We start from the raw sequence: 24,059 nt of genomic DNA, 5'->3' as shown, positions 1-24,059 counted from the left end.
CACATCCACCCCGCCCCTCTCTCCCTCTCTCTTCCTCTCTTTCTTCCTCTTCCTGTCTTTCATCCCTCTTCCTCTCTGTATGTCTCTCTCTCTCTCTTTCTCTCTCTCGTGTTTCTCCATCTTCTCTAATTAAGCTCTCTCGGCCTGTAATAGATGCATCCTGTGATCTTTTACCTCTTTCGGAAAGGAGATAAAAAAGGGCCCTTGATCTTTAGGCAGCCTCTGAAGGGTGCGTACTGAGGCTCTGAGCACAGCACGAATGCTTGTGTATGCGCTTGAATTACATCATATTCTTATCTAAACTCACTCTTATTTAGGTTTCTGAATCAGCCTCTGAGGAGGTGATGATTTTTTTGGTCCCCAGTGGCACAGTACATTGTAATACAAGTGTGTGTGTGTGTGTGTGTGTGTGTGTGTGTGTGTGTGTGTGTGTGTGTGTGTGCAGAACTGCGGCTACGGTGTTAAGGATGAAGACTATGACTGTGTGTCGTGTCCTCCGGGGAAATTCTCCAGGGGAAAATATGAGATCTGTCGTCGTCATAAAGACTGTAACGCACTGTACAAAGCCACGGTGCTGACGCCGGGTACGAGGGAGAGCGACGCCGAGTGTGGAGCCTGTTTACCCGGGTGTGTACACACAAAAACACACAGTCACACGGTCACACACACACACACACACACACACAAGCACACATGTTACTGTCCCCGGTTAAAGAGGAGCCCCTGCAGTGTTAATGTGAATGTACAGAGTGCTGCTCTTTAGCAGAAGGTTATTGAGTGTATTTAATGTACTGAAGGCCGGAGCTTTAAAGAGTCTCTGAATACATCACCATTTATTTATAACAGAAAACAAACCTCACGGTGAATCACAGCCAAAACCGTCTTCAGTTCACCAGCACAGCTAAAACGTCTCGTTTACCAACAAACACAATTTCATACCAATTGCGATTTCGCCGATTCGAGTAAAAAAATCGGCAACAAAATGGAGGAACAATCACAACAAACTGATCCACACAGGAAGTCCAGAGCCGCGCAGGAAGTCCAGAGCCGCGCAGGAAGTCCAGAGCCGCACAGGAAGTCCAGAGGCGTACAGAACTCATTTACATGTGCAGGTCGATGTTAAAAATCAACAGCAGGAAAATAAAATGATGTACAGATTCCATTCTGATCTCGTCACTGAAGAGTTGTGTGTGAGTTACAGTTCTATATAAAGCTAGCGTTTCTTTTCCTCACACAGGTACTTCATCTTGGAAAATCGTCTGAGAAACATCTACAGCATGATGTGTCATTCCTGTCAGAACGCTCCACGCAACACCAAAGAGTGTAAGACCAGCTTTCATTCTCAGAGATGTCTTAACATCGAGTCTCGAACATGGAGACGCGACTTCACTCCGACTCCGACTCAATCCAGTGGAGACGACACGGAGAGAGAGAGAGTCACACGCAAAATATCATCATACGCAGTTTCTCATCTGTTTATCACTGTATATAAAAAACACTGATACACACTCTCACACGCTCACTCACACGCTCTCTCACTCACACACTCACACGCACACACACGCACTCACTCACACGCTCACACGCACAATCACACACTCACTCACACGCTCTCTCACTCACACACTCACATGCACAATCACACACTCACTCACACGCACACACACTCACACACACACGCTCACATGCTCACTCACTCACACACTCACACGCACAATCACACACTCACTCACACGCTCACACACTCACACACACACGCTCACATGCTCACTCACTCACACTCTCACACGCTCACTCACACGCTCTCTCACTCACACACTCACACGCACACACACGCACTCACTCACACGCTCACTCACACGCTCTCTCACTCACACACTCACACGCACAATCACACACTCACTCACACGCACACACACTCACACACTCACACGCACACACACGCACTCACTCACACGCTCACACGCACAATCACACACTCACTCACACGCTCACACGCTCACACACACACGCTCACACGCTCACTCACACGCTCTCTCACTCACACACTCACAATCACACACTCACTCACACGCACACACACTCACACGCTCTCTCACTCACACACTCACACGCACAATCACACACTCACACGCACACACACTCACACACACACGCTCACACGCTCACTCACGCTCTCTCACTCACACACTCACACACACTCACACGCACAATCACACACTCACTCACACGCACACACACACTCACACACACACGCTCACACGCTCACTCACACGCTCTCTCACTCACACACTCACACGCACAATCACACACTCACTCACACGCTCACACGCTCACACACACACGCTCACACGCTCACTCACACACTCACTCACACGCACACACACTCACACACACACGCTCACTCACACGCTCTCTCACTCACACACTCACACGCACAATCACACACTCACTCACACGCACACACACTCACACACACACGCTCACACGCTCACTCACTCACACACTCACACGCACACTCTCACACGCTCACTCACACGCTCTCTCACTCACACACTCACACGCACACACACGCACAATCACACACTCACTCACACGCACACACACTCACACACACACGCTCACACGCTCACTCACTCACACACTCACACACACACGCTCACACGCTCACTCACACGCTCTCTCACTCACACACTCACACGCACAATCACACTCACTCACACGCACACACTCACACGCTCTCTCACTCACACACTCACACGCACAATCACACACTCACTCACACGCACACACACTCACACACACACGCTCACACGCTCACTCACACACACACGCTCACACGCTCACTCACACGCTCTCTCACACACACACTCACACACACACGCTCACACGCTCACTCACATGCTCACTCAAACACGCACACTCACACTCACACACGCCCACTCACACACACACACACGCTCACTCACACACTCTTGTTTGTTTTCAGAAAGTCAGAAATGAGGCAGGTGTTTTTTTTAAAAAATATTTTTAATTAAAGACCTCACATCGAGCCTTGAAGACATTTTCTGGTTAAAGCTATGCAGAGGAAAACACGGCGGTAAAGACGAGCCGATGCTTGCCAGCTAATCTGCTAATTACAGTCGCACACAGCAGAGTTAGCTTCAGATCATTTAAAAAAAAGAGAAAATGTCCAGAAGGCGTATAAAAAACAAAAAACAAAATTAACGTGCTTGTGCGTGCAGGGAAACGTTCAGCAGAGTAACGTGTTACGAACATCTGGATAAATTTTAAACATTAACATCACTGATAAAATACATTCTATCTTATTCATAATAATAAAAGATCAGCGTCCTCCTCTTCCACTGGGAGCGACACGTTTAGCGTTAGTGCTAATCTCAGCATCATTAATATCAGAATCTCAGCTCAGAGTTAGCTTGAACCAGTCAATAACCAACGACCCGAAGCCTTTAAAATCCATTCAACACAACTGCTTTCGTCTTCTGCCAAAACAGCAATCACCTTCCACTTAGCCATTAGCCATTCAACCATTTCACTCGGAACGTCACCGTCAGGCAAAGTTCTGACTTTAAAAACCAGCCGCTGAATGAAGCAAGGCTCAGCTCGTCATGTTCAGCAACACCGAGGTGCAGGAGCAGCGAACAGCTGGAGCTCAAATCAACCGCCAAGAAAAACAACAACTCACTCACGCTAATCCTTCCTGTGTAACACTGGTGCTCGAAAGTTTGTGAACCTGAAAAGTAGATTAAAGAGAACCCAATTTAACACACAAGACAAAAATATTATACTTGATCATTTATTTATTGAGGAAAATGATCCAGTATTACATATCTGTGAGGGGTAAAAGTATGTGCACCTCTAGGATTATCAGTTAATCTGAAGGTGAGATTAGAGTCAGGAGTTTTCAGTCAGTGGGATGATGATCAGGTGTGAGTGAGTGAGTGAGCGTCCTGTTTTATTTAAAGAACAGGGATCTATCAGAGTCTGATCTTCACAACACATGTCTGTGGAAGTGTATCATGGCACGAACAAAGGAGATTTCTGAAGACCTCAGAAGAAGAGTTGTTGAAGCTCATCAGTGTGGAAAAGTTCACAGAACCATCTCTAAAGAGTTTGGACTCCACCAATCCACAGTCAGACAGATTGTGTACAAATGGAGGAAGTTCAACACCATTGCTCCCTTCCCCAGGAGCGGAGACCAACAACGATCACTCCAAGAGCAAGACGTTCAACAGTTACCCCAAATGTTTAAGTTATTGCTGCACAAGGGGGTCACACCACATACTGAAAGCAAAGGTGCACATACTTTTACCCCTCACAGATCTGTAATACTGGATCATTTTCCTCAATAAATAAATGACCAGGTATAATATTTTTGTCTCATTTGTTTAATCGAATTCTCTTTATCTACTTTTAGGACTTTTGGGTCATATTTATGCAAAAATGTAGAAAAATTTTACAGGGTTCACAAACTTTCGAGCACCACTGTATATCAAGTTGCACATGCAGAACTTTTTCTCCAGGTTTGGGGTTTTATCTGAGCTGGTGTACGGTGTATATCTGACTGTTATCTGCTTGAGATCTGCTGAAATAAAACGTCGGTGTGAGTAACGATGATATATCTTTCCCCAGGTATGCGAACGACATCCACTTCCACGAAGCATGTCCCGGGAATACCGTCCACCAGCACCACCACGTTCCCTCATGCCCAAAAAGGTACGGAGAACATTCTAAATGCGTGTTATATGACATTCGTACTGACAATCCGATGCGCATGATTTTTTAAATATCTCCTTTCTTTGCATTGCAGATCCAACAGGGCAGGGTCACCTAGCAACAGCCCTCATCATCGCCATGTCAACCATCTTCATCATGGCCATCGCCATAGTGATGATCATCATGTTTTACATCCTGAAAGCTAAGACGAGCGGCCAAGGTGAGAGAACGACAGCTTTTTTAAAGAAACGCAAAACAAATCCCAAGCGTAAAATTTTGGTTTGGTAGAAACATTTATTCAAAACCATCAGAGATTTCTAGTGGTCTCTAATGGGTTTTGGTGGTCTCTAATGGGGGTGGTCTCTAATGGGCTTTGGTGGTCTCTAATAGGTTTTGGTGGTCTCTAATGGGTTTTGGTGGTCTCTAATGGGTTTTGGTGGTCTCTAATGGGGGTGGTCTCTAATGGGCTTTGGTGGTCTCTAATGGGCTTTGGTGTTCTCTAATGGGTTTTGGTGTTCTCTAATGGGTTTTGGTGGTCTGTAAAGGGTTTTGGTGGTCTCTAATGGGTTTTGGTGGTCTCTAATGGGTTTTGGTGGTCTCTAATGGGCTTTGGTGGTCTCTAATGGGCTTTGGTGTTCTCTAATGGGTTTTGGTGGTCTGTAAAGGGTTTTGGTGGTCTGTAATGGGCTTTGGTGGTCTCTAATGGTAGTTTAACATAATGTTCCTGATACTTTCTTTAATTTCAACCTGATGTTAATTATCTGATGGAAACCATTAAAGACTTGGTGACTAGTTGTAGCTACCCACTGTATTAGATAACTACCCTAGTGCTGGGTTTATTTAAAAAAGCAACATGGCATGCTGTTACAGGAAAATAATCCACAGCAGGGTGGTGTGACGCGACACATCACAAGGCAACTCACCGAAACAACCCATCATACACAGTTTTTTTTTTATCCATTTCTAGTAACATGTAGCGCTGTGGAACTTCATCTTCACTATGAATGAGCTGTTACTATGGAAACGATAACGTGTTGGAGCGAGCGGATTAATACTGTATAAACCTGTGCTACTGTTAGAGCTGCTGTTACAGAAAACTAATCAACTCCTTCTGACCAATCACAGTCCAGGATTCAGCAGGTTTACACTATTAATACTGTGTGAAGTGAAAGTGTAACTGTTTAAGATAAAGACGCTAGGAGATAAAGAAGTGAACAGAATTGGAAACTCTAGCGACGCCGTATTGTGATTTTGCTGTGAGATTTAAATTAAGCTCCTCCCTTTTTGATCCTTTGATCCTCTTTCGTCTAACATGTCTGAGGATTACGCTCTGAACCGCCGCGTTAGCTCTGTCCCAGAGTGCGGCCTCGGGAATAAACCATAAGTGAAATCATATGAGTGTTAGATGGTGGTCTTGCAACTTGAGACACACACACACACACACACACACACACACACACACACACACACACACACAAACACAAAGATACACAAACACAAAGATATTTGCTTTGAGTTTCCATATCGCTCCAATAAAGAAACTCACATTAAATGAAAACAGCAGCAGGGAACAGAGAGAGAGAATAAAAACATCTTCGTCTCGGAGGGAAAATAATTGTAGGAGTTAATAAATAATAATATTATATTTAATAATTAACTGAACGAGCGTCTTATTGTTTGTTTGTTTTTTCCCAGCATGCTGTTCCGGTCAGATTGTGAAGACCATAGAAGCTCCGATGAACAAGCAGGAGGAGAAGAAAGAAGCTCAAGGTGAGGACAGGAATGTAAAAAATAACTACAGACAACTCCTCTCCTCTAAACTCCACTCCTCTCCTCTAAACTCCACTCCTCTCCTCTAAACTCCACTCCTCTAAACTCCTCTCCCCTAAACTCCACTCATCATCTCTAAACTCCACTCCTCTCCTCTAAACTCCACTCCTCTCCTCTAAACTCCACTCCTCTCCACTAAACTCCTCTCCTCTAAACTCCACTCCTCTCCTCTAAACTCCACTCATCTCCTCTAAACTCCACTCCTCTCCCCTAAACTCCACTCCTCTCCACTCCTCTCCTCTAAACTCCACTCCTCTCCCCTAAACTCCACTCCTCTAAACTCCTCTCCTCTAAACTCCTCTCCTCTAAACTCCACTCCTCTCCCCTAAACTCCACTCCTCTCCCCTAAACTCCACTCATCTCCTCTAAACTCCACTCATCTCCTCTAAACTCCACTCCTCTCCGCTCATCTCCTCTAAACTCCACTCCTCTCCGCTCCTCTCCTCTAAACTCCTCTCCTCTAAACTCCACTCCTCTCCCCTAAACTCCTCTCCTCTAAACTCCTCTCCTCTAAACTCCTCTCCTCTAAACTCCACTCCTCTCCTCTAAACTCCACTCATCTCCTCTAAACTCCTCTCCTCTAAACTCCTCTCCTCTAAACTCCACTCCTCTAAACTCCTCTCCTCTAAACTCCTCTCCTCTAAACTCCACTCCTCTCCCCTAAACTCCACTCATCTCCTCTAAACTCCTCTCCTCTAAACTCCTCTCCTCTAAACTCCACTCCTCTAAACTCCACTCCTCTCCGCTCCTCTCCTCTAAACTCCTCTCCTCTAAACTCCACTCCTCTAAACTCCACTCATCTCCTCTAAACTCCACTCCTCTCCTCTAAACTCCTCTCCTCTAAACTCCACTCCTCTAAACTCCACTCATCTCCTCTAAACTCCACTCCTCTCCTCTAAACTCCTCTCCTCTAAACTCCTCTCCCCTAAACTCCACTCATCTCCTCTAAACTCCTCTCCTCTAAACTCCTCTCCTCTAAACTCCACTCCTCTAAACTCCACTCCTCTCCGCTCCTCTCCTCTAAACTCCTCTCCTCTAAACTCCACTCCCCTAAACTCCACTCATCTCCTCTAAACTCCACTCATCTCCCCTAAACTCCACTCATCTCCTCTAAACTCCACTCATCTCCCCTAAACTCCACTCATCTCCCCTAAACTCCTCTCCTCTAAACTCCTCTCCTCTAAACTCCACTCCTCTCCCCTAAACTCCACTCATCTCCTCTAAACTCCACTCCTCTCCTCTAAACTCCACTCCTCTCCCCTAAACTCCTCTCCTCTAAACTCCACTCCTCTCCTCTAAACTCCACTCCTCTCCCCTAAACTCCTCTCCTCTAAACTCCACTCCTCTCCCTAAACTCCACTCATCTCCTCTAAACTCCACTCATCTCCCCTAAACTCCACTCATCTCCTCTAAACTCCTCTCCTCTAAACTCCTCTCCTCTAAACTCCACTCCTCTCCTCTAAACTCCACTCCTCTCCCCTAAACTCCTCTCCTCTAAACTCCACTCCTCTCCTCTAAACTCCACTCCTCTCCCCTAAACTCCTCTCCTCTAAACTCCACTCCTCTCCCCTAAACTCCACTCCTCTCCCCTAAACTCCACTCCTCTCCTCTAAACTCCACTCATCTCCTCTCCTCTCCTCTCCTCTCCTCTCCTCTCCCTCCTTCACGCTAGTGTGTGATGGAATGTTTGGCATTCATTCCTCACTTCAGGCCATAAATTCTCCGACTTTGCAATAACATAATTACCCTCTTTTCTCTCCTGCCTCAATTATCCTGCCTCACTTATCCCCGCTGTGATTACACACCTCAGCTGTCAGGTTATGGCAAAAGGTCAGAAAAGCACCTATTATTAGCTGAAAGTGAGGGACGGAGAGATCAGGACTGGGCGTGTCCAAGATGCTACTCTTTAATAGCATTCTGTTTAAACATTACACCCTCTGTGACGTCATATACATTCAAACTAATACGGAAAAAAATGTGTAAGATATTGTTATAACTAAGTTACATGTGCTACATGGTACGCACGCACTATTTAGCTAGCTAACGCGATGTAACCGCGTAGACAGCTAGCTACGTGGGGTTTAGCTAGCTACAGTACATAGGACCATATATTTACAAATATGAGTTGTTGTTTTTTCCCTCATTGTTCTGATGAACAGTGCGTTTTGTTTGAAAAGTTTAAAGGTAACCATGGGAACAAGTTCAAACACAAATTTGACTGAAAAAAGACAGCTATCATATTTGTCAATAATTTGAAGCGTTCACAAGAACAGTGCTGGTGCCCATGCTAATTAACATGAACATGTTGAACATATCGCGTAACCACTTAGCGCTGCTTTCCTCTAGACTGAATCTCTTTATAAATTATTTATATATTTGAAATCAAATCAAATCCAGTGCTGATCCTGATTTTGTAGGTTTGTTCACTTGCTAACCGAAATCGTTTTTATTGAAATTTTTTAGAGAATGCTGTAATATTCACAGAGAAGGACGAGTTCAAGCCTCCTCCAACAAAAGCAGTAAAAAGGTAAGGAATGTTTTTTTTTTTAAAAAAACCCTCATAAACAGTGTTTATGAAGAAAACTCCATCCCAGGTTTAAAGGTGAGCGACGTCAGGGCCGCTGCACTCTGCGTGAACTTGAAACAACACACTTTCTTCTTTCTTTCTTAGCAGTTTTTTTTTTCCCTCTGACGCTATTTAAGTCACCACAGGACAAGTTCCAGCAGTAAAGGTTTCGCTGCTAGCGCTTTCAGCGTGCTCGGAGATGAGAACTAAGCTAAGCTTGTCTTCTTCTTCTTCTTCTTCTTCGTCTATTCCTGAATGGAAACATTATGTGGTTTGAGGTAGTCTGATGAAAACGCACCTCAGGGCGAAGATGTTAGGTTTTTTTTCACAAACGCTGTCGAATCACAGTTTTGAGGGATAAATGAGGTGAGCGTTTCCCCCGAGACGTCTGGTGCAGACTGACAGGTCACTGAGTCATTTCTAACAGACAGCAATAATTACACTCATCATCTCCACCTCACTCACACGGTCCTGATTATTACTGTTATTCAGCTCTAACATTTATAATAAAAACTCTTCTTCTTTTTTTTTTACATAAACGATGTGTGATAAACATTTTGGACGGAAAAGGCTACATCATGTATTAAATACAAACTGCTGTCAAAGGTTAGCTTGAAGTTCGCTTAAAAAACTTTCACATCTACTGAGGGTCTTTAAGAAATCTGAGGGAAAACAGAGTTGTAGTAGCCTGGAGTGATCATTTACACATGGTGAAGAACAGTAAGAGGCGTTTCTCCCTCCTCACACCGCATGTAAGGCGGCTAAGCGGCGCATGCCAGCCAATTCGCTAATGTTAGCGGTTGCCAAACCCTGGCGCAGGTATCGTGTTTCTGAGGAACAATGACGTTCTGTGAGCGTCTCTAACCCGTCTTTGTCAACAAAGAGCTTTTATTTTTCTGGCCCGGGATGAAGGCGAGTGTGAATCCAGAGTTTGTGCAGTTTGCTTAGCTACATGTTAAAAACAGGAGGCGAGTCACCTCCTGAGGAAAAAAACACTGAGGTAAATAATAATAATAATAATAATAATAATAATAATAAACATAGTTTTAATGAGCAGGTTTTTAACTTCCAAATGTTGAACGTTGCGTAAGAATTGTTAAGGTGAAGCTTAGCTTTAGCTGCAGCGATGCTAACAATGCTACATTTGAACATGACTGGGTTTGCTGTTTTTAAAAAAAAAAAAGTATTTCTGTTATGTTGGTTTACTTAAGTAGCAAGTTCCATTTTGTGTGCGCAGGAAATGTTCATAAAGTAACATGCTTTTGAATTTGAATTCACTGCTCACGAACATGTTAAAGCGTTGATGCTAAAATACTGTAGATGCTAATGCAGAGGCAGCTGTGGTACAATTTAGCAGCCGTTTGTAATACGAGTAACACACACGTGATTTTTTCCAGTGAAAACGACGCGTCGTCCGAGAACGAGCAGCTGCTGAGCCGCAGCATCGACAGCGATGAAGAAGCGGCGCAGGAGAAACAAGGAGCCACCGATCTGTGCCTTTTATCACTCGTTCATCTCACCCGAGACAAGACCTGCTCAAACAACACCGTCAGCACCACCGTCAACAACAACAACAACAACTGCAGCAACAACAGCAGAACTATGGGGGTGAGAGCGAAAAACAAGCGAGCTCATTCAGAAAATCCAGAAATAATTCTATAGGATAATTAAAAACAGAGAAGATTTCACTAAATCAGCTAAAATAAGCTAATATTAGGCTAATCCAGGACGAGTTCAGGATCAAATTAATAACTACGTATAATAAAAGGGATCAAAGTACAGATTCAAATAGAGAAAGATAAAAATAGAGTTAACTCAGGATACTGATCATGAACATCCAAACACAATCCTGAGAGCTGATCCCCTATACATCACCACGAAAATTCAAATAACACAAAACATGAGGAGGAAGTGAAAAAGAACAGTAAACACTCATTAAAATGTACACGTAAGAAAATAAATATGAATAAATACCAATGTAAAAATGAGAAAATACAGTCACTATCGATTTTATTTATAAGAAAATTAAAATCAAATTTAAATAAAGATTTAAGTAAGAAAATATGACATTCAAGCAAAATGTGGTAAATCTAAAAAATAAAAAAAATAGGAATATTAAAAATAAAAGTAAAACGTGACGGTGTGGTGAAATGCAGGAACTACAGGTTAATAAATAAATAAAATTACGGAAGAATTAATTATACATTGAAAAAGAAGTAAGAAAATGTAACTGAAAGTAAAATACAGAACATATAAAACATGAGAATGGAGCAAAGTGCATTAAGTGATGATGATAAAGTAAATATATAAATAAATTACATATATATGTACTGTGTATATAAGAATGTAGTAAAATGAGTTTTTTAAGAACTTTTTTAAGAATTTTAGAAAAAGCTGTAAAAATATGAACTTGCATTGTTTACTGAAGATGAGAAACGTTTACTACTGCAGATGTTAGTGATCTAAACACACACTGAACGTCTTATTTACACAAACCCAACATCAGTTAACTGAATACAGCTGACACCAGATCAAACGAGCATCTCGTTCTGCCAAGCGTCCAAACCACTGCTCTAATCTTATATTTTGGTTCTTTTGGTTCAGGTTTCCACACACACACACACACACACACACACACACACACACACACACACACACACACACTAATCCACTTATTTTGTCTGTTGCTGCAGATTCACAGTCGGAGGAAAAAAATCCTGGAGTTGTACGCCAAAGCGTGTGGTGTTGCCGAGGGTACGTCGTCTTCTCTTTCTAGAAATTTCACTGATCTTTAAATTAATCTGTTTTTGTTACAAAAGTCAAAAACTAATACACACACACACACACACACACACACACACACACACACACACACACACAGTATCTCACAAAAGTGAGTGCACCCCTCACATGTTTGTAAATATTTGATGATATCTGTTCATGTGACAACACTGAAGAAATGTCACTGTGCTACAGTGTAAAGTAGTGAGTGTACAGCTTGTGTAACAGTGTAAATGTGCCGTCCCCTCAAAATAACTCAACACACAGCCATTAATGTCTAAACCGCTGGAAACAAAAGTGAGTACACCCCTAAGTGAAAATGTACAAATTGGGCCCAAAGTGTCAATATTTTGTGTGTCCACCATTATTTTCCAGCACTGCCTTACCCCTCTTGGGCATGGAGTTCACCAGAGTTTCACAGGTTGCCACTGGAGTCCTCTTCCACTCCTCCATGACGACATCACGGAGCTGGTGGATGTTAGAGACCTTGTGCTCCTCCACCTTCCGTTTGAGGATGCCCCACAGATGCTCAATAGGGTTTAGGTCTGGAGACATGCTGGGCCAGTCCATCACCTTCACCCTCAGCTTCTTTAGCAAGGCAGTGGTCGTCTTGGAGGTGTGTTTGGGGTCGTTATCATGCTGGAATACTGCCCTGCAGTCCAGTCTCCGAAGGGAGGGGATCATGCTCTGCTTCAGTATGTCACAGTACATGTTGGCATTCATGGTTCCCTCAATGAACTGTAGCTCCCCAGTGCCGGCAGCACTCATGCAGCCCCAGACCATGACTCTCCCACCACCATGCTCGACTGTAGGCAAGACACACTCGTCTTTGTACTCCTCACCTGGTTGCTGCCACACACGCTTGACACCATCTGAACCAAATAAGTTTATCTTGGTCTCATCAAACCACAGGACGTGGTTCCAGTAATCCATGTCCTTAGTCTGCTTGTCTTCAGCAAACTGTTTGTGGGCTTTCTTGTGCACCATCTTTAGATGAGGCTTCCTTCTGGGACGACAGCCATGCAGACCAATTTGATGCAGCGTGCGGCGTATGGTCTGAGCACTGACAGGCTGACACCCCCCCCTTCAACCTCTGCAGCAATGCTGGCAGCACTCATACGTCTATTTCCCAAACACAACCTCTGGCTATGACGCTGAGCACGTGCACTCAACTTCTTTGGTCGACCATGGCGAGGCCTGTTCTGAGTGGAACCGGTCCTGTTAAACCGCTGTATGGTCTTGGCCACCGTGCTGCAGCTCAGTGTCAAGGTCTTGGCAATCTTCTTATAGCCTGGGCCATCTTTATGTAGAGGAACAATTCTTTTTTTCAGATCCTCAGAGAGTTCTTTGCCATGAGGTGCCATGTTGAACTTCCAGTGACCAGTATGAGGGAGTGTGAGAGCGATGACACCAACTTTAACACACCTGCTCCCCATTCACACCTGAGACCTTGTAACACTAACAGGTCACATGACACCGGGGAGGGAAAATGGCTAATTGGGCACAATTTGGACATTTTCACTTAGGGGTGTACTCACTTTTGTTGCCAGCGGTTTGGACATTAATGGCTGTGTGTTGAGTTATTTTGAGGGGACGGCAAATTTACACTGTTACACAAGCTGTACACTCACTACTTTACACTGTAGCACAGTGTTGTCACATGAACAGATATCATCAAATATTTACACAAATGTGAGGGGTGCACTCACTTTTGTGAGATACTGTGTGTGTATATATATATATATATATATATATATATATATATATATATATATATAAAATCAGTATACTCTCATACATCAGCAATCAACTACATAGCATGTCATATATACAATGAAATCTAAATGTACGACTAGACATTATACATGACAGAACATTGGTTTGAAATCCAAAAGTTATGTTAATATTTAGGTGAGGAAGTTCCTGTCTCGAGTAGAAGCGTCTGAGACGGGGTTCATAGGTGGGCTGGGGGTGTTTTCTTCACCAGCGTATAGACACAAACACTCACCTTTACACCTGAAAATAATCAGATACAGAAAATGCCGACTGCCAAACGTAATGCGATGTGGGGTTCAGCAACACACAATTCAACAACGAGAAACTGTATACTGTAAAATAACAATTTTGAATAAATATTACATTTCCAATATATTTCTGCATGAATCAGCCCACATTTGGTTTAAATGAACAACATGGCTCCTTATTCAGCAGCAGAGTGTAAATAATAGCACTCGATCCAGCACAACCTGCTATTTCACACTTCACACAGAGAGTTTATTGAAATTAATGAAGCCACGAGATAAAAATCGAGGGCATGAAATCTGAATGTCTGTTCGTGACATCACAGATTTGATCACGCTTTTTTGAGTTATAGAATGAATAAAATAAATAAGAATAAAATCATCCTCCAGTGGCATTCCACAGGACTTGGTATTGCTCCTCACTCGAACCAGTTTCGCGCTTAAGTCCAAGTTCAGAATCACGTGTAAGTGTGACACGCCTCTGTGTTAGACAAACTCCGCCCCGTGTGTGTAACTCTCACAAACACGTAATAAGTCTGTAGTCACGTCAGAGGTATGAGTACTGACCTACTCGATTTCAGTATTAAGTCTTTGCTGAGTAATTTCTCTCGTATTCTAATTGAAGTATTCTCATCTTTATACAGTCCTTTTCCCCAAAATAAATAAGAAAAACTCCTATTGAGTGATGTCCTTAAACACGACATCACACTATGGGTCAAAAGTTTGTGGACACTCTACTGAAATGTTTCTCATGATGTTAAAAACCTTTTGATCTGAAGGTGTGAGATTAAACGTGTGAAATCAGAGTCGTAGACAAAAATATAATCATGCAGACATGTTCAATTCTTTCATTAGATAAATAACATTTTATTTACAAAATAATAAACGAATAATTAAATTTTATATTTAAACGGACGACTCGGAGGGAAATATTCCGAAAAGCAGGAGATAAGAGTCCAGTGTAGGTGTGAACTCCTTTAATACTGTTTAAAAAGCATCTCCACGAAATTCCTCAAGAAATCAGTCGAGAAAACGCCAAGAACACATCTCTGTAAATTCTAGACAAAAAGGGCGTCGACTTTGAAGATGATAAAATATAAAATTATTCCGATTTATGTTGGATTTTTTATCACAACATAATTCCCATAGTTCCATTTGTGTTACTCCAGAGTTTTGAGGACTTTATTATTATTATAAAATGTGGAAAATGACAATAATTGAAACTTTTGACGGGTCGCGTATGTGACTCAACATCTTTCCTCTTAGAGGATCAGGAATAATCCGTTTGGAGTTTAAAGAATGCAATAAAAGTGTGGTTTTCTGAGTAAGCGGAGTAAACGTGCATGTGAGTTGGAGGACATCCGTCATGCATCTCGTGTCTTGAATGCATTAAATCTGAGTAAACAAAGCAGGACATTTTGTACCAGGCCTTTCTACAGCGATCGACTTCTGCATGGTTTTTTTTTTTTTTTAAATCTTGATGTTTTGACAGCGAAATGAATGCCACCTGTAGTGACTGGCACTGTGCAGAGTTAACACTGACCTTTCAGGGGTTCGGGATAATGGCTTCCAGCAAAAACAAGTCAAACTCAGTTTTCACATGGGCCAGGACTATGTTAAGGGGACAGTTTAACTCCTTTGTGAAGTGGAAATCAGGACACAGTTCAGCTGGAGTCAGACCTACAGACCTGGTCTTAATTAACAAACCCAAAGATTTTGAAATGAAATATTAAAGTTTTAAGTAGCAAAAAGCACCAAAGAAACATTTTGCGTGATAAATATAAGATCGAATGAAACCCCATGAATTGATTTGTCAGAAAGATCTTGATACACTCTGCCTTAAATAAGGTTTCCCTCCTTTTGAACTGAATGGACTTCACTGGGATTATAAGTCATGAATCTACACAAAATAACCCATAATGCTCTGGGGGAAGTATTACGGCTTTAAGCTGTGTTTATGTATTCATCCCCGTTGCTTTAAACTTCCTACGTTAGTTCTGGTGCCATCAGAAGTCAGAGGATGAGTTGAATGGAGTCGACCTGTGTGCAGTTAAAGCGTCACATGATCTTAATATAAATACAGAGAACATGCATACCTAAACCAACAGCATCATGCAGACCAAGGAGCTATCAAAGCAAATCCTGGAGAACGTTCTGGAGAAGTGTCAGAGTTTTAAATCGGAGTGATTAAACTATTGATAATGGGAAGAATGTGTCATAACCGTGACTCTGCTAGAGCCGGACGTCTAACACCAGGTAAAGAGGGGATTAGTCAGAGAAGCATCAAGAGGCCAAGGAGAACGCTCAAGAACGACACTACCACCACCGTACTTCATGGCATATAATTCCAGTGGAGTTCCAGGGTGTAACACTACAAAATGTGGAGATATCTATGGTCTAAATAGTTTTTAGATAGCTCATATGTCTGTATAATACCCACATCAAGCCTGATCTAGTGAACCGCGGAACATTACAATATTACTATATTAAACTAAAATAAGTCCTGGATCCACCTTTCAGAAAATAAAGCACCTCCTCAGGCTCACGATATCATGATATGTGCAACATGGTGTAACTAACTGGCAGTTTGTGGAAAACATGATCATCGTTCTGTGAAGTCATTTTACCCCATCATGTGTCTCCTCCTAAAGGTGTGAGTCCGGTCGAGTTGCCCTTTGACTGCCTGGAGCGAACGAGCCGCATGCTGAGCACCACCTACAGCGCGGAGAAGGCGTTAGTCAGGACGTGGCGTCACCTGGCCGAGAGCTTCGGATTAAAACGGGACGAAATCGGAGGAATGACAGACGGCATGCAGCTCTTCGACCGTGTCAGCACGGCTGGCTACAGCATCCCGGACCTGCTAGCTCGACTCGTCCAGATCGAGAGGTTGGATGTGGTCGAAGCACTATGCTTCGATATTCTCGGAGCGCCCCCTTCTGGCCAACATCTGACGATTTCTTCACGTTGCGCTAGCGTTTGAGAGATCCAACAAACTAAGCAACAATGAATGAGTGTCAGAAAGAGCAGCGCCCCCTTCTGGTCATCTTTTTTTTTTTTGTTTAGTGTTTTCTTTTGCGACTTGAAAATTTTTCATTTAAAAGTCCAAAATAGACCAATGTTGTGCTGGACACCCAGAATTAAGGACCTCCTGAATTAAATGACTGTCCCGAGAAAATTAGAGGTTGGACAAATTCAAGAATTGCATGCAAAAGTTTCTTAAGAATCTTTTTCATCTTGTAATGAAGGACTTCGTCTGAAACGTCGTTTCTCGTGACGTTCTCCAGAATTAGTCCAGCTTCTACTTTATTCACAGTCAGGATGCTGATATTAAATTAATGATATTAACAATCCTGATAGCTACAGCTCTTATATCTAGAAGTAAAAAAAAGGGCATGGTATCTGGCAGCATTTTAACTGAAAGATCATTTGGATTGGTTTTTAATTGTAATTAAAAGTGCAATTTTCATTTAAATTTGTCCAAAATAAGGATCCTTGGAGGTCAGTCGTCCCTGTGCTGCCTTCCAAACTCAGCAGCGCTTCAGAACGAACCCTCGGTATTTTGAAGTATGCACGATCACAATATTGTGCAGTTTGTCGTATAAAAGATTATTGCCACATGTCTAATATATATATATATATATATGTGTAGTTATATTGTGAGACGTGTGAGATCTGAAAAAAATGTCTTAACAACTTCAGATTTTTTGTGGACCAAATGTTGGACTGAGAAATGAACTTGTGAGTGTGTGAGTGTGTGTGAGTGTGTGAGAGTGTGTGAGAGTGTGTTCTTGCCCTATTTTGCTGAAATCAGTGGATTTACGGCTTTCGGTATAAAGTGCCTGCAATTTCCAGCACCTCGTTAACTTAAAAAAAAAAAAAAAAGGAAAAAAAAGAAAAGAAAAAAAAAGCAGCAAGCAGCTAACTGGAGACAGGTCCACCACGGCAGAAGGAAAGACTAAAGGATGACTAATAAGCTTTCAGTTGTTCCGAAGAGCTCCAGATCTGCATTTATGGCGTGTTGTTGATCGTTTCAAGCAATCAGCGACAAGCAGCAGAACCGTACGGAAATGATATTACACGTTTCACGGTTTTTAATGTTTGTGTTTCGTTGTTAGCTGTTTGACAGCTAAATAGAGCAGAGCTCCGAGAGGAACTAAAGGACACAGAAAGCTAGAAAGACACCTGGGTAATCTCGCCGTGTACAGACCTGCTCAAGTTACCTCATTTACAGCATCAAGGCAAAAGAAAGCTTCTTACCAAATATGAGTGTATATATTATTAACTTATTACTGTACATATGCATCATGTTAATAACTATCAATAAAATAATTATATTTAGACTACTGATTATTCTGTGGTGTTTTATAAGAGTTGCAGATCAAAGCTGATATTCATGTAATACAGTTGAAGTCAAAATTATTCACCCCCCGAATAGAATCCCTCACAACAGCACAAATATGTAAAACAGGTTTTGTCTCAAGCACACCTGATGCAATTAATCACGGGCTTCATTAGTGCACCAGGTGTGCTTGAGCTGGAACACATGAAATACCTGAACTGTCTAGGAGCAGAAAATATATGAAATACCTGGACAGGGCAGAAAAAGAAAGATATCAACGGCTGCAAGCAGAATTCTGAGAAGGCAGGTTGTGAAAAACCCTCGAGTGACCGTAAAAGACCTGCAGCAAGACTCGGTGTAACAGACACTGAGGTTTCAGTGAGCACAGTAAGGTGTGTACTAAACAGAAGGTTTCCATGCCAGATTTCCAAGACATTCACCACTACTGACCCAAAAGCACAAGAAAAGTCGCTCAGAATCATATAAATAAGTTTTGGGATTGTGTTCTGTGGAGCGATGAAACAAAACTGGAACTTTTCAGCACGATGGATCAGCAGTATGTCCGGAGGAAGAAGAATGAAGAAAGAACACTCTGTCCACAGTCGAGCATGGTGGTGGCTCGGTGATGCTCTGCGGCTGCTTTACATCCTCTGGCACTGGAGACCTGCAGCATGTGGAAGGTGAGATGGATTCACTGAAGTATCAGGAAATCATAGGAGAAAGCATCACGCCGTCTGTGAGGAAGCTGAAGCTTGGGCGTATTCGGACCTTCCAACAGGACAACGATCCCAAGCGTACCTCAAATTCCACCAAGACTTGGTTACAGAAGAAGTTCTGGAAGATTTTACATCACAGTCACCTGACTTGAACCCCATAGGAAATCTCTGGTGAGATGTGAAGAAGACGGTTGCAGCACACAAACTCAAGAATATTCCTGAACTGGAGGCCAGTGCTCATGAGGAACGGGAGAAGATTCCTCAGGAACGCTGCAGAAGCTCTGCACCTCGTTTGCAGCAGGTCATAACAGCAAAAGGATCTCTACTAAGTACTAAAGATGCTCATCATGAAGGGGGTGAATAATTTTGAGACTGGAGAAGTCATTATAAGTTGCATTTTCAGTTGAATTTGGGGAAACCGCTTGAAGCGTTCATTGTGTCGAACTATTAAAATTGCTTTTGCTTGATGTGTTCATTACAAACAGCTGAAAGTCTGAACATTCTGACAATAAACCTGATTTGCAGTGATAGTAGATAATTTTGATTGTAACTGTACATGAAAGTGTGGAATTGTACTTCGTTTGCTGTAAAAAACGTATTGAACTTAATTTCAGATGTAAAGTTGATTAAACTGCAGTATCGTCAGAATGTCTGAAATAAGGCTCCACTTCACTTTGAAATTAAGTCTTTACATGTTTTAAACAGAGTTTTATATTCATCATTAAAGATGTTCTGTTGGCAAACAATTGCATAAAGAGACCAAGGCTAGCTCTTAAAAACTGATCCTACCACCACCATGCTTCATGACACATACGACATATAATCCCAACGAAATTCCAGGTTGGGAATAAACACCCACTGAGCGTAAACACATCCAAAAGATGTCCTTTAAATGTTTTTGTTCTATTTAAGCTGATAACTGCCAGCTAGCTGTGCGAATAACTCTGTAAAGCTTTCTCAAGTTCCAAAATCAGGTTCCGAACTATAGATGCACCAAAAGTGTTAATGCAGTACAGTGTGTGTTAAACACTAAACATTAATCCAGTGATGTGTGAGAACGTGTTCATTCAGGACTGAATTCAACGCTACTAATAAGACTTCCCTGTAAAGGTTAAATTACTGTATAGAACATCACATCACAGTTCATCCATATAATTTATTAAATTTGGTCTTGTTCCAAATGCTGCACTGGGGTTTGAGTCAGCTGGGGATTAGTGACTTCGTCTAAACACACCACAGCTTGTGAAATTCTGCATTCTTCAGATTTCAAACAGTGATTTTTTTTATGATTTATTTGACCTCGGACAACGATCACAGGATTTCAGAAGCTTAAGTCTGACAAGCTCCTGAGGGTTTGCTTCTCAAACCGCGTTATTAGCATTTAGCGCTCAAAGAAGCGTAACAGAGTCCACTCATGGGAGGAGAAACATGGCGCAGTTCCAGCCCTGATTCTTTCTCTCTCATCGTCGAGGTCAGACTGACTCGAGGGATATTAAACCCTGCTTTGGAGCGCGGTAGTTCTTCTATATGGTTGTGTTAGAGACATTATCAGTGGAGGACAGTTTTCTTTCACAATTTAAAAAAAATGCCCTCGTAGTTAGTAGGGAACATGTAGTTAGTATTGTGAACATGGAAAAAAGAGCCAGGGTTCTCATTTATCAATGGTGTGTACACACGGATATGAAGAACTTCACTGGAGGTCAATGCAAGATCCAATCACGTGGGTTTAAATCACTTTCTCTGTCTTGGTTCTTTGGATTTGTTTGTTGCTATTATCCATGAGATCTTCCTCTGGGCCAGAATGCAGATCTTCCCCTTTACATTTTGAAATCACTGATGTTGCTGGCTTTCTGCTCCTTAAGAATGAACGTTGCAGCCATTCACCGTTCTATATGAATACAGGGGTTCTTCAGTTTTTCTAGCAGGTCCTCCTCAGTTTCCACAGGATCCTTAGGGTTAGAGTATGCTGTTAAACCAGAGAGGTCGAAAGCTCCAAACACCAAAGAAAGCGAGGCCCCCACACCTGTTTCTCCAGTTGGTGTTATCCTCTTGTCCAGGATGGAGATCTTCCCAGGTTAACATTTTAATGAAGTCACTGATGTCACTGACCTTCTGCTGCTTAGGAATGAAGACCATCACTGCCCTTTGCCATTCCATCTGGATATAGTGCTTCTTCTGGCAGGTCCTTATCGATTTCCACCGTGAAGCAGTCCTTGTGTGGTCCCTGTACTGGCCTGTACACTCCTCTTTGGTGGATTCTAGCTTCCTGTTTTGTCCTCTAGCAGCTGTTGGGTGTATCTCAATAAACTCTAAAAAGTTGGCTTTCCTTCTGTTTCTGAATGTGCTCTGTGGTCTGTAGTCAGCCAAGCTCCGCCTCCTCCCACAATGTCTTCAGCCACAGCCCCAGTTCCAGCCTTTTTAGAGTTTTTCCTTAGCAGTCACTGCCGCTGTATCAGTAGGAGAATTCTACCTCACCTGATTTTGCCAATTTAACGTATTTCTAACTGACGTTGTCCCCCTCAGCTAAGTATCTGTTAGCAAGTTTTGTTTAAGGATAACCATTCACAGTTATCTTGCTAATACATGATATGTAATTAATTGTCTCATCTAAAGTAAGGTGAGACAGCAGCTTTGTTTGTAAATAAATATTTACACCTGTATGGTTAGTAATGGTGATGTCTGGACCTGTGTTATATTTCTCCTTATTGTAACAGTTTGATTGAAACCATAGAAGAAACTTTTTGGGACACAATCTAAAAATGAAACCTTCTTCTTGTCAAGAACCATTTTTCATTGTATAGGGTTCTTGAGTTGAGCTGTATGGTTCTTTGGTGATTAAAGAAGCTCCTTATGGTTAATTATCTTTATGGTTCTTCAGAGCAGTGTACTGGTTCTTCCACGTATCATCCCATAACAGGTTAAAGTGAACCCTAAAAGGTTAAGAACCTTGGGTTCCTTAAAGCACTAATAAAGGTTGGGTTTTTTTAAGAGAACTTATGATAATATGGTTTCTTGTGGCACTGCTGTGAAGAACCATTTCTGGGTTCTTTTAAGAACTCGAGAGTAAAAGGTTTTTTGTGCAACTGAAAAGGGTTCTCCTATGACATCAAGCTGAAAACCCCTTTTTGGTTCTAATTGGAACCTTTATCTTTGAGTGCAGGAGAAGAACTGCTGAAAAAAAAGTCATCATAACTCTGCAGCAGTTAATCAGATAAATAGTGATTAGCATAAATCAGCTAAACATTCAGCTAACACCTCACAGGGAAACAGGGACATTAAACCGTTAGAGACGTGTTACAGATTGTTTAATTTCATCACACAAGACTTCTCATTGAATTCCAGGTGCCGTAGCTCTTGAGGTGTTTCATAAAATGGCAGGTGGACTAATAAGAACACTAACTAGACATAGATTCTGTTATTTGGCTCCAACCAGCGACACCTAGCTGTGTATTTCCCAACTGAGAGTTTCTAAATTCTGTGTAAATTGGTTGTAAATGTAAAGTTGTCATGTAAAGCACAAAAATGACTCACTTCACTAAATTATTTAGGCTGGTCCTGTGGCACAAGCTATGGTTTTCTAACAATTAAAAAATAGATTTTAAACAGAAGTACCTTAGTGATATGCATTGTGTCTGCTACGACTGTAGGGCATGTTGAATGTGTTGGTATAAACATGACGAGATTGTAATTAGCTGTCAAACTGGCAGAGATCCTCGAGCAATGCCCAACAGTTCACCTTGTGATTTGCCCTGTTTATTGTTCCTAAACCTTTCATTCATTCTTGTCTTCACCTCGAGCAAGTTTTTGCAAGTTCACATCAATGCCTGATTGTTTCTACCTCTATTATCCCTAAAACTTCCTCAGTACAGCTCAGCCGTACTCCACTCACCTTTATTTGACTACACAGAAGCTAAGGTTCTGACAGGAAAGTAGAAGATTACAGCCGGGTGTCTAGAGTTAAGGATAAGGCTACATCATACACACTAGCGCTTGATAGTAGTGTCTTGACTACAGTTCATTTTAACCAGTCACGGTTGTTGAGAAAGACAAACCGTGGCTTGGGATCCTTTGAGGGACCGGCGTGTCAGAAGCTTGATGCTGTGGTCACTGAAGCATTTCTGTTTGCTCTTGGACACGTTTCGGATCATTGTCCTGCTGGAAGGTCCAACCGTGACCCGGCTGTAACGTCTTGGCAGAGGCAAGCAGACTTTCAACTCCTGGTACTTCATGGAGTCCACGGTGCCATGTGTACTAACAAGGTTCCTGGGCCTTTGAAAGTAAAACAGCTCCACATCATCACAGAGCCTCCATCACACCCAACATCAGGTTCTTCTCTGTATAACAATCCATTTTACTCGAACCCATCCTGATCCCAGGTCCAGTCAAGGTTCCAGTAGTGTCTGGTGAACTCGGCGTTTGTGGTTAGATGAAAGAAAAGGTTTTCTTGTGGAATGTCACCTAAATATATTGTTTAGTTAGAGACTAAATGACCAAAAAAAAAAGTTTCTGCATATTTACAATTGTGATCCTTGGGGAATTATTTGCCTCTCAACATCCTCCTTATTATACATGAGGGGACAATACAGGCGTGTGCTCTTCCAGGAACGTTCACTACAACGTCCGCTGTTTTAAACTTCACGGTTACTGTTCGGGTTTGTGGATATTCAGAATTTTCTTCTACTAAAGGTGACATTATCTCATTTTCATCGTGAGATGAAGATAATTGAATTAAATTTCCCATCACCACCAAACAGTCCGGAGCTGACTGTGTACTTGTGTCTCTGTTGTTGGTATTCAGAACTTTATTAAACCTCGGTTCTCACACTCTCAGAATAGCGCGTTCTCCTTCTGCGTTACGTCTGTTCACAAGTGGCTTTTAGCCAGAGGCTGTAATAATAAGCCTTTCTGAAGAGCCGAAGTGCCTGTCAGGGCCTGATTTATTTACCGTCGTTATTCCAGCCTGTTAAGTGTTCAGAAATATGATTTTGTCCAGTCGTTAAAACAGTATTTATGTTTTTATGGTGGTTACGCCTGACCAGAAATGTAAAATTAAGCTTGTTATACGAGAC

At 42.3% G+C, this 24,059-nt stretch overlaps 2 protein-coding genes across 4 annotated transcripts in view; both read left to right on the top strand.

Annotated features, from left to right (window-relative positions):
* Positions 1-18,275, top strand: part of edar (ectodysplasin A receptor) — a 33,744-nt gene extending 15,469 nt beyond the window's left edge. For 2 of the 3 annotated variants that reach the window (XM_017470728.3, XM_053680660.1), the window contains exons 4-12: positions 446-627; positions 1,238-1,323; positions 4,654-4,737; positions 4,832-4,957; positions 6,433-6,507; positions 9,031-9,094; positions 10,531-10,741; positions 11,827-11,887; positions 16,587-18,275. In XM_017470728.3, the coding sequence (XP_017326217.2) occupies positions 446-627; positions 1,238-1,323; positions 4,654-4,737; positions 4,832-4,957; positions 6,433-6,507; positions 9,031-9,094; positions 10,531-10,741; positions 11,827-11,887; positions 16,587-16,915 (1,218 nt within the window). In that variant the 3' untranslated portion in view covers positions 16,916-18,275. The other variant, XR_008396514.1, reaches the window with a different exon arrangement.
* Positions 4,642-24,059, top strand: part of LOC108266890 (E3 ubiquitin-protein ligase TRIM35) — a 63,271-nt gene continuing 43,853 nt past the window's right edge. The window contains exon 1 of the mRNA XM_017470715.3: positions 4,642-4,653. The gene's annotated coding sequence lies outside the window, so the exon portion shown is untranslated. The remainder of the gene's footprint in view (positions 4,654-24,059) is intronic.

This window comes from Ictalurus punctatus, chromosome 6 (assembly GCF_001660625.3).
Source record: "Ictalurus punctatus breed USDA103 chromosome 6, Coco_2.0, whole genome shotgun sequence".
Taxonomy (NCBI): Eukaryota; Metazoa; Chordata; class Actinopteri; order Siluriformes; family Ictaluridae; genus Ictalurus; species Ictalurus punctatus.
Note: the sequence above shows the minus strand (reverse complement) of the source record. Positions and strands in the feature narration are given on the sequence as shown.